The sequence below is a fragment of the Pholis gunnellus genome (assembly GCF_910591455.1).
Source record: "Pholis gunnellus genome assembly, chromosome: 9".
NCBI lineage: Eukaryota > Metazoa > Chordata > Actinopteri > Perciformes > Pholidae > Pholis > Pholis gunnellus.
The window spans coordinates 26,257,930-26,274,515 of record NC_136535.1 but is presented as its reverse complement, the minus strand read 5'-3'; the positions used below and the strand labels follow the sequence as shown (position 1 = coordinate 26,274,515).

The 16,586-nt window shown below is 41.3% G+C and overlaps 1 protein-coding gene across 1 annotated transcript in view; it reads right to left on the bottom strand.

Moving 5' to 3' along the window:
* The window catches only part of LOC306700876 (alpha-2-macroglobulin-like), a gene marked incomplete at its 5' end in the record, with an annotated part of 29,569 nt that extends 15,180 nt beyond the window's left edge, over positions 1–14,389 (bottom strand). The window contains 19 exons of the mRNA XM_079166011.1: positions 815–1,040; positions 1,651–1,825; positions 2,122–2,215; positions 2,312–2,455; positions 3,110–3,259; positions 4,069–4,214; positions 4,324–4,387; positions 4,846–5,073; positions 8,210–8,377; positions 8,459–8,568; positions 8,671–8,788; positions 10,103–10,241; positions 10,330–10,414; positions 10,499–10,664; positions 11,177–11,197; positions 11,735–11,787; positions 13,186–13,342; positions 13,990–14,170; positions 14,310–14,389. Coding sequence (XP_079022137.1) covers positions 815–1,040; positions 1,651–1,825; positions 2,122–2,215; positions 2,312–2,455; positions 3,110–3,259; positions 4,069–4,214; positions 4,324–4,387; positions 4,846–5,073; positions 8,210–8,377; positions 8,459–8,568; positions 8,671–8,788; positions 10,103–10,241; positions 10,330–10,414; positions 10,499–10,664; positions 11,177–11,197; positions 11,735–11,787; positions 13,186–13,342; positions 13,990–14,170; positions 14,310–14,389 — 2,505 coding nt within the window. The remainder of the gene's footprint in view (positions 1–814; positions 1,041–1,650; positions 1,826–2,121; positions 2,216–2,311; positions 2,456–3,109; positions 3,260–4,068; positions 4,215–4,323; positions 4,388–4,845; positions 5,074–8,209; positions 8,378–8,458; positions 8,569–8,670; positions 8,789–10,102; positions 10,242–10,329; positions 10,415–10,498; positions 10,665–11,176; positions 11,198–11,734; positions 11,788–13,185; positions 13,343–13,989; positions 14,171–14,309) is intronic.
* Positions 14,390–16,586: the final 2,197 nt, after the last annotated feature.

Genomic DNA, 16,586 nt, shown 5'->3' with positions numbered 1-16,586 from the left:
CTACTTTATGGTCTGTTTGACTCTAAGACCATCATTTACTAAATGAACATCATGCTGTATTGAAGAAGACTTGAAACTAGAGATTGAGACCATAAACTCATGTTTACAATGTTTACTGAGGTAATAAATCAAGAGAGAAGTAGAGTCATTTTCTCATAGACTTCTATACAACCAGAGGAGTCGCCCCCTGGTGGACACTAGAGAGAATGCAGCTTTAACACATGAAGCATTGACTTCACTCGGCAGAACCAGAGGTTGCCTCCTGGCTTCATCTCAAGAGTTTCATCTTGTTTCTATGACAACATCTCACTACTCTAACCACCGTTGTATGTCAGACTAGCATCGCTCCTTTGCTTTTTATTATCATAACCCAAAAGTCTGTTGTGCATCCATAAATTTGGATTAATTTGGGTCAGAAATATAAAAGAGGAGATCGTCGGCGTATAAACACAATTCAGAAGCGAATTATCTGTGTTCTCTTCAGTTTTTATGTTCCGTCTCTCATAAAAGGTGTAGCAGAGCGGAGGAGTAGTGGACGGTCCTGTGTGGTTCCTTTATTAAGAGGAAAGTATTCAGATAAAACAAAGTTAGTAGAGAAAGAGGCCAGATTTGATGAATATATTCTTAATCCATAGTTTGTTTTGTCGCGATATTTATGATCTCCATTTATATTTTGTTACAGAATTCTTGTCTAATCGAGGAATAAGCTCAGTGAACATTACAGCTGCTAAACATCGGCATGTTAGCATTGTGATTATGAGCATGTTAGCATGCTTGACGTTAGCATTCAAGTCCACATGAAAACCTCAGTTACCATGATGCAGCTGCTCAAGTAGTTGAAGATGGTCGCCTTCAGTTCAAAGTGCTCCCCCCGGATGATGGAGTAGGGCAGGCTGAGCTCCAGGAAGAAGGGCTGGAAGACGGTGATCTCTTTACGGGGGGCCAAGCCGAAACCCTGAGGGGACAGACAGAAGGCCTCCGTCTCCCAGGTGGTGATGGTGTCTGGGACGGTGAGGGACACGTCCTTCGTTCCAGAGCCTCTGATACAGCAGACACACACACACATTCTGTCAACTTCAACATCAGACTTCCATGATTCAGATTAGTCAAAGAACGACAATGTGAGCAGACCACTAACGCCTAATAGAAGTAAAAAATATCGCCATCTGTTTTTTTGCAGCCAGTGAACAGGAAGTGACCATATCTGGACTGAGGAGGAGTGACGTAGAGACGCCGTATATGTCTGGTAGAGACCTGTCAATCACTGTGTAGTCCCGCCCAAAAGCATCCCCTGCTTTATGGTCTGTTTGACTCTAAATGGACCATCATTTACTAAATGAACATCATGCTGTATTGAAGAAGACTTGAAACTAGAGATTGAGACCATAAACTCATGTTTACAATGTTTACTGAGGTAATAAATCAAGAGAGAAGTAGAGTCATTTTCTCATAGACTTCTATACAACCAGAGGAGTCGCCCCCTGGTGGACACTAGAGAGAATGCAGCTTTAACATTCGCTGCGATTCGCGTCAGATGAAATTTTTCGTCCTCAGAGCCATCAGGTTAAATAATAAGAAAAAGTCTAAAGGGGCAGTGTCTGTAAATACAACAGGACGTTTGAGAGAAAGACTGGTGCAAAACAAACTCACCCCACTTCCACCAGGTCCCATATCCAGGTCTCAGGGAAGAAAGTGCGGACCGTCTCTATTGGTGGATTAACAGGTGAGGAACCTGCGGGACCTGCGGAACCTGCGGGACCTCCAAAACCATCTTGTGTGCTCATTCTGGCTACGCTTGGAACAGCGTCATAACTGTAACTAATACCTGAAAATAAAACAGAACATATTCCATCAGAAGCAGAAGGAAACCTGTTTTCTTTTTAATGCTGGTAAATATTCAGCAATGTGTCACTTAATAATAATGCTCTTAATAATTATGCTCTGGTTTATGCTCTTAGATGCTTGTTTAAAAAAGGAGATGCACTTATGACTTCTGGTGACTAGTAGTTCTCTTGAATACCGATGTTGAATACACTTATTGTAAGTCGCTTTGGATAACAGCGTCTGCTAAATGACTGTAATGTAATAGAGCAAAATAACAAAACTGAACACCATAGTCACCATAGTTGTGGCCCTGGTGGAATTCTCTTCCTTTGTACTTGAGGCACGAAGGCACTCGGATTAGCAAGTTTGTTGCCATCTTCATCCCCACATTCTAGATAATACAACAACATACAGGCGTCAACTGAAATGTGCAACAACAAAACATACTAAGAAACAATATAAAGATATTGTGCATTTATGTTTGTACCGCGAAAGTCGTATGAGCGTCCTCTGTCTGCACGTCGGGGAACGGCAAGACGTATCTTCTCGGTCTCACGCGCAGACATTCGATAGAATCTTCAACCAGATATGGAATGTAGGAGACTTGTGAGACGGGCAACAGGTTAAATATCTGAAGAGAAAAGGCATGGCAGAGGTCAATTTTCAATAAGATTTAGAGGAACCAAACTATGGAATGACTTTTCCCACCTAACAAAAAAATGTTCTTCTATAAAATGTTTCAAAAGGTGCCTAAAAGAAAATCTAATTGCTGTTTTGTAATAACTTTCTGTTGTAATGTATTTCTTGTTTTAGCTGTTATATTATAATCATAGTTGTTTCAGTCATAGAGACTTGTAGCATTACTATTGTTTATGAGTTAATGCAGGTGTATAAACCAATATCACCTGAACAAACACAAGATTTGCCTCTTCCTGCACTGTGATATTTGTTTATTTTTATTTAATTGTTTAATTTGTGCAAAATAAATGAAACTAAATGATTTGTTCTATAAAGATCTGGCATTATATTATTTTTCTTTTGCCTTATGTTTCGATGTTTTTAATGTTTTTATGTGAAGCACTTTGAATTGCCTTGTTGTTGAAATGTGCTGTACCAATAAACTTGCCTTGCCTTATCCTTCAGGCAGACTCTTCATATCTTAACTTTTTTTCCATTTTTAAAATGTATAACTGATAAGAGGGAGAAGGAAGACAGATTGACCATGACAGGAGGAAAAACCGATGACGTTAACGGAGTAAATGCAGATGGATTTGTGGTTAGCTACCTTGTCTGCGTCCAGACTTTTCCCCGGCTCCTTGATGAGGACGCTCTGGTCGATGGCGCTCACGCCGCACAGAGAGTCTGGCTGGGCCGTCACCTGCAGGGTGGTCTCCTCTCCTGGGACGGCCGAAGACGGAGAGAACTCCAGGGACACCTGACACAGAAAAGACAGTGGTGGATGAGGCGTTATCATGAAACTCACTGCTCTTCTTGGCAGCATTCAAGCTCTAGGATTCACTAGAAAAGCATCACATGCAAAACCGTTGTTTCCTACAGTAGCGGTAAGTATCACGGTTTATTTGTTTTTCCTAAAATGTAAATATAAATGCTTCTTGTAGGGTAAAGCAGAAGATAACGTCACATTTGGAACATAACTAAGTTAGCTAGCTAGCAGGTAACATAACAACATAGCTAATTTATGTAGCTGCTCTTCTTGGCAGCATTCAAGCGCCAGGATTGGCATCCGTGCTCGCCCGAGGTCCCATAACCTGATTTGTTGGGGGTCCTATGTCCTGACCCATGGGCTATCCTTTTCATTGAGTTGACACTCACCTGCGTCACCGTTGTTTTCCTACAATAACGGTAAATATATATTTTTTTCCTAAAATGTCAATATAAATGCTTCTTGTAGGGTAAAGCACTGGTACGGCAGCTGCGGGGAATAATTTCAATCCATCCTGAAGTCAATGTAAAACTAAATCATATAGTTTTACATTGTTATTGTCATCTATAGTGGTTAATTTCAGAAAATATGCAATTCAAATGAAAGATTGTATTTTTTGAGTTGTTTTAATGATAATAATAATAATAATGTGCTTAAAGGTCGTGTTAGAAATTAAACAGCTGTGAAACATCTCCTTCAAACAACTTGATTTATTCAAGTTTATCACCAAAACTACATTTTACAAGATAATATTTGATATTTATTTAATTAGCACGGTGACGTCTTCAGCTCACACTGACCTTGTGACCGAAGCATTTCTCGACGGGGAAGTCGGCATTGTTGGCGATCACATTCTCACTGGGAAGGATGGCGTACGCCACAACTTGGATGTACGGTGCCAAGTGACCAGACACCATCAGTTTAAAGGACACCTCGCCCGCATTCACTGAAACAAACAAACCAACTCATATATGAACCACAATCACCTCCATTCATCAATAAAACAGAAGTATTTGCTAGCTTTAAAGGGTAATTTCATTTAATTCTTTGCTCACCTGAGTTTTCTTCCACGACGACCCGTTGAACTCCTTGCATGATGATGACTCCTCGGGATAAGGCCTGCAAAACAATGAATAATGTAGAAAAAACCTAATTTAACAGCAGATTACAGCTGTTTGCTGTTATTAAAGGACAAACGAGTGGGTAACATTTAGGGGGATTAATTGGCAGCAATGGAAAACAATATTCGTAACTATGTTTTAATCAGTTGTCTAATCACCTGAAATTAAGAATCGTTATGTTTTATTTAGCTTAGAAAAAGCCATTTATATCTACAAAGGGAGCAGGTCGTCTTCCACGGAGCCGGCCATCTTTGCACCGCCATGTTTCTACAGAAGCCCAGAACGGACAAACTGGCTCTAGCGAGAGACATTCGTGTTTTATGTTATCGGAAGGTAGAGATGTGTTCAGAAACCCGGTATTAAAAGGTACTACGTGTGTTTTCTTTGAGCCAGATGTCAGTTATCTGATGTAAAAAGTCACCATCTTCCCCCCGTCATCGCTCATATTTCACTCACCAGATACATCACATCCACGGAGCCCTGGGCTTCTCCTACCACAGTGTATTGGATGGTGAACTCTTCTTCTGTGTCACATGGAAGTGGGTTATTATTCTGCTTCACCGTCAGGGAGCTGACCGTCTGAGTGTGTGGAGTTGAAGGTCGGACCAACGACACGGTGTGATCTCCAGCCTCGTAGTGCGGCGTTCTGTAACCGGGGTAGCCATATGTCGGCAAGCTGCTGACCTAGATAGAAGAAAAGAAACTGTAAAGTATATATCAAGTTTTTACAGATAAAGTGAATGTTAAGGTTTAGAGATAAGTCAAGCCCCTCCTGTTTGACCACCATGGGAGTTTATAAAAATATCAATGGTGGTCAACGGTGAGAGACAAATAACTATTTGATCCTGTTTGAATTGTTCATGAATTATACCCGAGGGATGTTGGGGACATGGAATCCGAATGGACCATGTTCAAAGCCTCTATTGTGGACGCGGTCGCTAGGAGCTGTGGCCGGAAGGTCATCGGTGCCTGACATTCGGTTGGCCTCAAGAAGGTTCTGGCAAACCATCTGACGGCTCAGGAAGGGAAAGCAGGGCCTACCCCAGGCTGTTCTGAGCGGGGGAGGGGAACTGCTGACCCGGACAGGGGACATCGTCGGGCGGTTGAAAGAGCACTTTGAGGAACTCCTTAACCCGACCAACATGTCCTCTGCAGAGGAGGCAGCGCCTGAAGACCTGGGGGTGTCAGGATCCCTGTTGGACTGTGTGTGTTAACCTCTGTTTTCCCCCAATCTCCTCTCCTCATGTGGCTGTCATTTCCCTGTGTGTTGTGCCATGTGCTCGGGGATTTTTCCTCTGCCTCCAGTCACTCCCATGGCCACACCCCTGACTGGTGCACGGCTGCAGCCACTCAGCCAATTACCTCTCGCAGGCTTACACACCAGACTCTAATTACACTAATCCTTTCCCCTGCCACTATAATAACCCTGGTCCTGCAGTCTGAGGTTGTCAGTTCGTCCCGTCTTTCACCCGCTTCAACCCCGTATCGCCTGCTGTCTCGAGCGTCTGTTCTCCGGTGTTCTACGGTCCAGGAATCCCCCGTGCCCCTGTTGTGTCCCAACAGTTCGTCTCGCCGACGCTCTGCCTGCCTACGGTGTCTGCCTCCGGTGTCCTACGGTCCGGGAATTCCCCGTGCCCCTGTTGTGTCCCAACAGATCTTCTCACGGACGCTCTGCCTGCCTACGGTGTCTGCCTCCGGTGTCCTACGGTCCGGGAATCCCCCGTACCCCTGTTGTGTCCCCACTGGATTGTTCGCCGACTCTCTGCCTGCCTCCGGTGTCCGCTGATCCGGGAATCCCCCGTGTCCTCCGGTGTCGTGCCACGGGACTCACACCGTCAATCTGCCTGCCCTCCGGTCGATCACACCGTCGATCCGGCCTGCACGCTGTGTCGGACCACGGGCTCCACACAGCCTTTCCTGTCTGTAATCAGCTGTGATAAATAAAGACTGTTTTCCTGACGCTATCTCCTGTGGTCTTGCAATTGAGTCCTAGTCCTTGCATTCCCGTGACAGGGGGGGGGGGGGGGGGGCTCACCCATATCCCCGGCGGAGGTCGCTAAGGTAGTCAAAAAGCTCCTTGGTGGCAAGGTGCCGGGGGTGGATGAGATCCGCCCTGAGATGCTGAAGGCGCTGGACACTGCTGGGCTGTCTTCAGTGTCGCATGGGGGTCGGGATCAGTGCCCATGGACTGGCAGACCGGGGTGGTGGTTCCCATTTTCAAAAAGGAGGACCGGAGAGTGTGCTCGAATTATCGGGGTATCACACTACTCAGCCTCCCGGGGAAGTCTTATGCCAGGGTGCTGGAAAGGAGGCTCCGACAGTTTATCGTACCTCGGATTCAAGAGGAGCAGTGCGGATTCCGTCCCGGCCGTGGAACAGTGGACCAGCTGTTTACCCTTGCAAGACTACTGGAGGGGTCCTGGGAGCCCAACCAGTCTACATGTGCTTTGTGGACTTGGAGAAGGCTTTCGTCTGGGTCCCTCGGGGGTTCTTGTGGGGGGTTCTGTGGGAGTATGGGGTGCCGGACCGGTTACAACGGGCGATCCGGTCTCTGTACGACCGCAGTATGAGCTGTGACCGCATTCTCTGCAATAAGTCAGACACGTTTGCCCTTTGTCACCGGTCTTGTTCGTGACTTTCACGGACAGGATATCTAGGCGCAGCAGGGGGTTAGAGAACGTCAGGTTCGGGGGTCTTGGTATCGCCTCTCTGCTGTTTGCAGATGATGTGGTCCTGTTGGCCTCCTCGGATTGTGACCTCCAGCATTCACTGTGGCGGTTTGCAGCCGAGTGTGAAGCGGCGGGGATGAGAGTTAGCACCTCCAAATCTGAGGCCCTGGTGCTCTGCCGGAAACCGGTGGATTGCTCCCTCCAGGTGAGGATGGAGTGCCTACCTCAAGCGAAGGAGTTAAAGTATCTCGGGGTCTTGTTCACGAGTGAGGGTAAGATGGAGCGGGAGATCGACAGGCGGATCGGTGCGGCTGCAGCAGTAAAGCAGGCGCTGCACCGGACCGTCTTGGTGAAAAGAGAGCTGAGCCGGAAGGCGTCCGGGCACGTCCAACTGGGAGGAGACCCCGGGGAAGACCCAGAACACGCTGGAGGGATTATATCTCCCAGCTGGCCTGGGAACGCCTCGGTATCCCCCAGTATGAGCAGGAAAATGTTGCGGGCGAGAGGGAAGTCTGGGTCAGTCTGCTTGGCCTGCTGCCACCGCGACCCGACCCCGGATAAGCAGAGGAAAATGGATGGATGGATGAATTATACGTATGATGTTTGCCAATCTAAAAGATAATTTTGCACGTCAAGAGATTTTCATTTTGTCATAAAGTAAGATAACGATACATTTGGAAAATAGCTAAGTTAGCTAGCTAGTTAGCAGGTAAGATAACGTTACATTTGGAAAATAGCTAAGTTAACAAAATTAGCTAGCAGGTAAGATAACATTACAAACTGACGGCCAAGTTAGTTGGGGACGTATATAGTAGAAGACAAGAGATGTTGTAAACTGACTGGTTTCACACAAAACTAAATGTTACTACAACAAACTGAGACTTTCTTGACTTGCAAATCTATCTTTTCAATTGACAAACATCATATGTGTAATTAATGGCCGAATTCAAATGGGATCAATAACATATATTTCTTTCGCTGTTGACTACCATTCATATTTTTTTTCAGAATATGGTCCCATGGGTGACACCAGAAGGGGCGGGACTTTGCCTCTCTATTGGCACTGCAAACAGTTCCAATATGGCTACTTGCTACGATGCCGGCACCTGGCGTCCTATTGAGAAACCAGTGTAGTGCTACTTCTTACTTACGTGGAGTTGTATGTCCCCTTTAAGTTCAACCGTGCTGAATGAGAAAGTGGCAACTCCATCGTTGTTGGTCGTGAGATTCTGCAGCCGGCGTGATGACCACCTTTCACCCTCGAACAGGTAAAGCGGCATGTCGGGAATGGGCGTGTTGTTGTAATGAACCGCTTGAATCTGTTGGAAAGCACAGTCGTATCACCGAGAATGCACCGAATCTAAAATCACGACAAAGATGTGAAGGCCACATGCTCTTACTTTTCCCTCCACGTTTGAGCCTTCGTCATAAATCTTGGGCGTGTCGGTGAAAGACAGCTTTCCAACGACATATGAAATCGTTATTCTCTGCTCTTGTTCACGTGAAATACCTGTACGAGAAACCCCCACGTTACAACAACTGTTTCATAACACGGCAGTGTAATTCTCTCTTTTCTTCATATAAATATGATATAGAATATTATATGACTTGCCTGTGCCCTCCTCTTCCACTTTGGCCCGGATCTGCAGGTAATCTTGCAGCACCTTTTGCGAAACTTTTGTGAAAGTTGACATTGTGAAGATAAACGTGGCGCAGCCTTTGTTGTCCATCTAAAATAGAGCAATGAAATAAGATCAAATACAATGAAATCAAATGAAAGAGCATTTCAAACTTACCCCATTTAACACCCTTGTTACTTCACAGGGATTCCCAAAATGTGGTGCGCGCAAGCTGCCTCTGGGGGGTGCGCGAGAGGAAAAATGTAATGGTGGTCTAATGGTGTAATAATTAATATTAAATATAATTTAAAAAAATGTAAGTGGGATTTTTCACAAAATAAAAACATGAATTATAAAAATTCCCTTTGTAAGATTTAAATTTAAAATTAAAAACTTACAATTTAATAAATAAATGTTGCACATGCACATTTTAACTGAGCGTCGGTACTTTTGAAGAGACTCGAGTGGATCTACAACTCAACGACCACGTTCGCAGGGAAACAGCTCCACAACCGCGGCCCGCCCTTTGCCGGTCCACGGCCGAAGACGACCACGGCAGTGGAAGACGGACAACCGACCGGCGGCGGAAGACCGACGACGACCGACGAAATACAACTGTGGAGGCTCGACTGGCATCGATGAATCACTGGAACTGATGTACTGGGATTAAACTCTTTGTCAACAAAGAAAGGAGGATAGACAGCATTTGGTAAGTGAACTTAGTTTGTTTACCTCTACAGTTACTACTGTTCATTTGTCTATCGTGGCGTTTTTATAAATAGTATTTGAATGGCTCGTGCTCGTGTGGTGGAATGCGTGGATCCGCTGCAGGTCTGCTGGATTGATTTGTTGCTTTGTTGTCATACGAATATATGCGACTGCTCTTGTGAGTTTGTCATTGTGTTACATTGATTTGGACTATATTGTCCGTTAATGACGCAGCGTCCCGTCATGCTCGTATTCATGTATCTGCACTCTGCATTTCGTGTTTTGTTTCGTGTTTTGTTGAACTTCATGTAACATTTTATTTCATTTGTCAAATGTTGCAGTGTTATGTGAATATGCGGCTTTTACACAAAACAAATAAAAATAAATATAATAAGTAGCTGTGACATCACAATGAGGTTATTAGAAGTGTAGAACAAGCACTGAAGGCCCAGGTATAAAATCCACGGCCCGCCACTGTTGTGTATGCATACAAAACACATGTAACACACGTAAATAAATACACTCTCACTTTCACACAAATGTCCAGGGGCCCCAGCAACGACACCTGAGGAACCACCTGAAGTTTATTTAAACCATGGAGGTTTAAGAAACTTCAGCGTTTACTTGACTTTTTAAGAGCTGAAGACTGCCGTCTGGGTCAACCCTTATATGCACCTTTTTTTAGCAGAGATGAGACTGTCGCCATAGCAACCGTACCTGCTTTGTTTCCTTGTGGCATGGGGCGACCACGTCAGGGATTCCCTGCGGATTTACATGAGACCTCCCATAGTAGTTATTTAGAGGTCGGCACATCTCAACTACAACACTGCCTGGAACAGCTTGTCCGAATGTGTACCTGATGAGAAGGACATTCATTCACTCACCAAACTGGACCAGTTTTGGAATTATTTAAGAGTGTAACGGGCAAAAGAGCGCTTACTTACATCGCACATACTTCAGCTTTGATTTCCTCCTGATCGATACTTACTTCGGAGGATGCATTTATCTTTATGTCAAATTTAGGCAAAACTGGGGACAAAATATGTTTATGAGCATTCTTGCTTCATTACAATATGGATTGAAATGGAAGGTTATAAAAAAAAAGGAACTTACCGTATTTCTCCACCTTGAAGTTGTGACTTATTTTTTCCAACCCGATCGTCACAATAACTCTGTACATCCCTTCACGGGCCTCAGAGTTCAAGTCGTATGAAAGCTGCAATATCTTACTGTTGGACGTTTGATTCAGCCACTGTCCAATCCGGTTGTTGTCAGCATCCTGTCAAATAAAGAAAATGTGAAGAACAAGTATTTATGACAAACATAAGGACTTCATTTCTTCTTCAATGAGATGGCCATAAATTATTAATATGAAATCATTTTTAAATCAAGTTTAATGTATTTGGACAAAGAAATCTTAACTTAGGTCAACTTACTAGCTCTCATTAGCTCGTCTAGTTCATGCAGTGATGTTAAACTTGAACTAAATTAACTTGATTTAAAAGGTTAACGGTCAATTACAAGTAAGAAAGAAAATGCAGCCTGTAAAAGAGGATCTTCAAGAATGATTTTTTGTGTCAAACTCCTCGTAGAGCTTTACTCTCACATGTTGACATCACAGATTATAAAGCAGTTGATGTTTTTAGGAAAATCAACATTTCTAAAAGACAAATAAGTGAACTGGACCATCTTGCTTTAAGGTCTTCATTTATGAATCAAAGTAAAAAAAAAAAGTACTTTCATTCTTATGTATTGTGTATTAAAGTGTGGATATTTTCCTATTAGTCTTACCTCAATTTCGATGATATTGTACTGCAAAGAAAGAGAAGAAAAATGGAGATTTGTTAAAGCTGGTTTGCATCATACAGAGTCCTTATGAATTCAGCTGAATGCAAAAAGAAACTGCACAACATTTTTCAGTAAGAAATCAGTGGTGTTTTCCAATCCACAGATTTACTGCAAACACAACTTCAGCTCTTTATTCATGATTTGTAAATATAAAACGTGGGACACACATTAACATAAAAACTCCTCAGCGTCTCTGTCATTCAGTTTTTCTTTTTCTTTAATGGAAAAACAGTTCTATTTAATCTTCAGTATAGCTTCACTGTTATTACCGATTCAAAATACCATAAAAATGATAAACTAGTGTGAGAAGGTGATGGATTAGTCAGCTGAAATGTTGGAAGGTTTACCTAAAGGGGCCGTGGTTGTACTATTGACCCACAGCACATCGATGTCGATCACTTCATTACATAACTTTAAAACCTGCACCGTTATCCAACAGTATCACTAACACTGGTTTCGTGAATGAGATCTAAAGAAAAGAAAGACTGTGCAAACTCTCACCAGCCCATTGGCAGGTCTCAACTTGGAGTCCAGTGTGATGACTCTGAAATGCACTGAGAGGAATAAAGAGAGATTATTCAACATGAAGCTTTTGCAGCTCTTCTACAACAGTGATAAACATCTTATTAGGCTAGTAAAACTGCTCAGAAATGATATCATTGAATTCACAAGTTAGTAAAAGCTAGAATCATTAGCTATTAGCATTTATGTTATTCCCTCTGTTGTCTGCCATAAAACTGCACATATTGCAAATTCAGTGAGTGGAAAACCTCCCTTTCAGCTCGTTATCAGTATCTAGTAATCTGGTCACAGCCTTGGATTTTAAAATAAATCGGTGGTGGATTGTTTTGTACAGAAACTGATGATGATGAAAAGCACCAATCTAATAGTTAGATAGCTCACACAGTTACTATTTTTAATTAACATTGCAAAAGGTGTAACATAACTAATATGATATCTAGACTGTGGGGAACTGTGCTCTTAACTAGTGCAGCAGGAAAACAGCTAACATTTCATATATGCTAACGTGACGTTTTTCATCAGAATCATAATCAGTTTCACATACAAGGAATTTGTAATGGCGGGTGCTGCATAACATTAAACAATAACATTAAACAATCATATATGCTAGCGTACTTTTATCATATATGCTAACGTACTTTTATCATATATGCTAACGTACTTTTAGCATATATGCTAACGTGACTTTTTTCATATATGCCAATGTTACTTATTTATGTATGCTAACTTCACCTTTTTTCACATGTGCTAATGTTAGTTTTATATATAAGCTAACGTTATTTTTCATACATGCTAGCATCAAGTTCTCCATATGAACTAATGTTATTTCAACTGATATGCTTATGTATGTCATCATATAAGCTAATGCTACTTTTTCATAAATGCTGAGGTACACATTTTTTATAAATGGCAATATTATTTATATATTTTAACTTAACCTGTTATTTTTTCATGTATGCTAATATAACTGTCTACATATATGCTAACGTCACTTTTTTCTATAAGGTATTGTGACTTTTTACATCTGTGCTAATGTAACTTTTCATATAAGCTAATGTTTATTTTTCATTTATGCTAATGTAACTTTTTTCACACATGGTTTTCCATGCTAACATTTTGTTTCTAATCCGTGATTTTAATCCATACTGCCTGTTGAAATTCTGGGGCACACAATTATCAAATCTTGAGAGCACACGCTATTAATTTCTCACTACCTGTGAGAGTTAATGTTGACGTGTGACATAAAATACAAAAGGTTTTAGGAAAGCAAGGATGACTGCTGCATTTATTGAACTCCAAACAAGCAAGGTGCATTATTTTCTATTCTGTGTTGCACTCACATCCCAATTACTATTAAAGGGGAAATCTATCTATATTACAGTGTGGTACCATATTGTATACAACATCATAGATCATCAACTCAAGGTTACCTGTTTGTCCAGGGAGGTAGATTGGTTTATCTGTTTGTACAAATGTCTGTGGATGATAAACTTTGATGAGGACTTTCCGGACTTCTTTTGAGTAAAAAGTGTTGCCTCGTACCTCCACCTCGAAATTCTGCACTTCTTCATTTGGCCTTATAGGAACCTGTGACAAAAAATATTTTACGAACACGGTGAGAACCTCTTACTCTCTCATACTGAAAAAATAATTCATGAATATTTGTGTGTGCTATTGTTTATAAATCTGTGTTGCGTAATCCCATTGAGGTTGAGGTTCTAATGTTGTATTTTAAGCAACACATTTTCAATGAATGAGCAAATTAATCAAATCTTGAGAGCTCACCTTAAATTGAACATGTTAAGTGCAACCATAACTTTTTTCATATAAGCTATAGTTACTTGTTTCATATAAGCCAATGGAACATTTATTGTACATGCTCAGAATAGTTTTCCATGCTAGCATACTTTTTCTAAGCTTCTGTGATTTTAACCCATACTGCCTGTTAACATTCTGGGACAACCAATTAATCAAATCAAATCTTGAGAGCTCACCTGAAATTGAGTGTTATGTGCTAACAGAACTTTTTCTCATATAAATTAATGTTACTTTTTCATACATGCTAAAAGTATTTTTTTTTCATATGAATTCATGTTACTTGTTTTATATAAGCCAATGGAACTTTTTCCATACACGCTCAAAATAGTTTTCCACACTAACATATTGGTCCCATCAAGGTTTTGAACACATTTTCAAGGAAGTTTGTGGAAATGAATCAAATCTTGAGAGCTCACCTCAAATTGAGTGCACATATGAAATTCTGTATTGGACGTCCGCGTAAGGAGGGTTGCATTCGCCTCTGAAGATTTCAGAGTGACGGTCATGACCAGAGTCTCGTTGGGCTGCAGGAGACTTGCACAGAATTTGGCCTCAGCCCCAGCTTCAAGAGTCGCAGGAATGGCCACCATGTACTGCCTACAGCCACAGAAACAAACAGTAGAGATCTTATTGGATCTGATATGGAAGAAACTCCAAAACTGGCAGCAAAGATTCATGTCCAATTAAGTCAACCACACGCTTATTATTTCTCTGAGACAGTTTCGGGTAAACTTACGGTCCTGCCAATGCTCGACCCACACAGCTGAAGAAAACACAAAGTGTCCACGTCCACATCTGAATCCCAGGGCGACCCATGGTTGACTGAGATGATACTGGGGAAGCCGAGTCAGCATCTTTTAAATAGCCTCAATAGAGACACCCGCCCCCGCTCCACACCCGCCCCCGCATCATCATGCAACCCTTCAAGGGTATTCCAGGTATCCCATGAATCAATCATTTATAGACTTTGTGTTGTTTAACATAGAGCGTAAGACTGACTGCAATTTTAAGGATTTAATCAGATCACCACTCCACCTATAATAATGAAAATGTCTTTTTTTTCTACAGAATATTTTGTCATATTGTTGTACTTTCTCAATTTAAGATGTTGCACAAACTTTTTAAGCATTTCGTTCTGCACATTCTTTGCATTGGGGACATGGGGTTAAATTGGGCCGTGGCACATGGGCCTCTTCTATGTTACCATCGCCAGGTCCTTTTGCCTGAATGTTGCCCCGAAAATATAATTTTAATATATAACATATTATGCTAAAGTCATGTATTTTTCTATGTAAGCTAATGTTACTTTTTCATCAATGCTAACGTAACTTTTTCATATATGCCAGTTTTACTCATTTATATATGCAAACTTCATCTTTTTTCACATGTGCTAATGTACATTTTTTCATAAATGCCAACATAACTGGTTACATAGATGCTAATGTGAGTTTTTTCATATAAGCTAATGTTACTTTGTCATGCTAACTTAAGTTTTTCTCATTAGTGCTAACTTGCCACTTTAATATTGCAGCTGGTAAATATGGAGCTCATTTCATTACTTTATAAACTGCTGTGTAGTTTAATCTATAATAACAAATCATGATTTATGATTTAGACATTCACTTTTACATGTAAATAAGGTTCCAGAGTGCATAAAAAAACATTAATGTAGAGCTTGTTTATATTATCCATCCTTATGCCAGGAGAACAGGGCTGTCTTCACATATTCTCGTCAATCAATCAGACCTGTTACCGTAAGTTCTGCAACAGTGCCCTTTACCCAGCGTGGGATGTTTGATTTTTGTCATGCAAACAGCTCCTAACCTGATTATAAGGGACAAAGTAGAATTTTTTTCAAGTAAGTAAATATTTGAGAACTGATAAAAAATGAGTTACAACACAGTGAGAAATGTGCTTACTGTTTAAAATAAGACTAAACTTATTTTTTTGCATTTGCACAAGACTCAGGCATTGGCTTATAAATATATATATACATACAGATATATATATCACAATCAGCTTTATTGGCCTTGTATGCGTACACATACATGGAATTTGGCTCCGCTTTCCACTCCGCTCTCAATGTACATACACTATTTTACAATAAACAAGAAAAATATATAAAGAATAAAAAAGGGCAGCAAAAAAGTAGAACAGATGTAGGTATAAACATTTACATACAATATAAGTATAAATATATATCCCAAAAAAAAGTGTGTATATATATATACATATATACACACATGTTAACATAAACCTATAAACAACAATGGCAATGGAATTGAGGTGATAGTGCAAGTGCATATATATATATATATATCTGTACATATATATATGCGTTGTGTGTAACTTCTTATATTAATTGTATGGAGGCCTGGCTTTAGATATAATTTGTAACCGTTGCGTACGCCACTTCCCACACATGTTGTGATCTATAAAAACAAACGGTAGAATGTGATCACCTGTACGGACACTCTGCCCCATACGAACATTTTGGAGACACAGGTGGTGAATTGACGTCAGACTGTAGAAATTAAATGCGAGAGGATTCATTACAGCAGTGTTGGGCCGTCAGAGCCAGCAAAGCCTTCTCTGCTGGCCTACACAGAATCACAAAGTTATAGCTATTTTATAATTTAATAATTTTTCACAAATACACTACATGTATTCTAATTATTTTACCCATTAGCTTATTTTCTCATTGCACAGCTACTGTCTTCCTCAGTTGCTCTGCTTCCAGCGCAGCTTGTTTTAAGTAGAGCTTTTATCCAATCAGAGTTCACCTCTATGTCTCTATGTAAGGAGAGAGGCCCGAGGTCCTCTTGGTAGACTTTGCAGTTTAAGTGAATGGGGACGATATTGTTGATTGTCAGTCTTCAACCAATCAGATCTTTAGTTTGACATGTTGGGCATATTCTTTGATGTGCCAGAGTACGTCAGCATCAACGTGCAGCTGGCTCAGCAATAACGTGCGCCGTGATTGGTCAGTGGGCTAGCATGACTGTTGTGATAC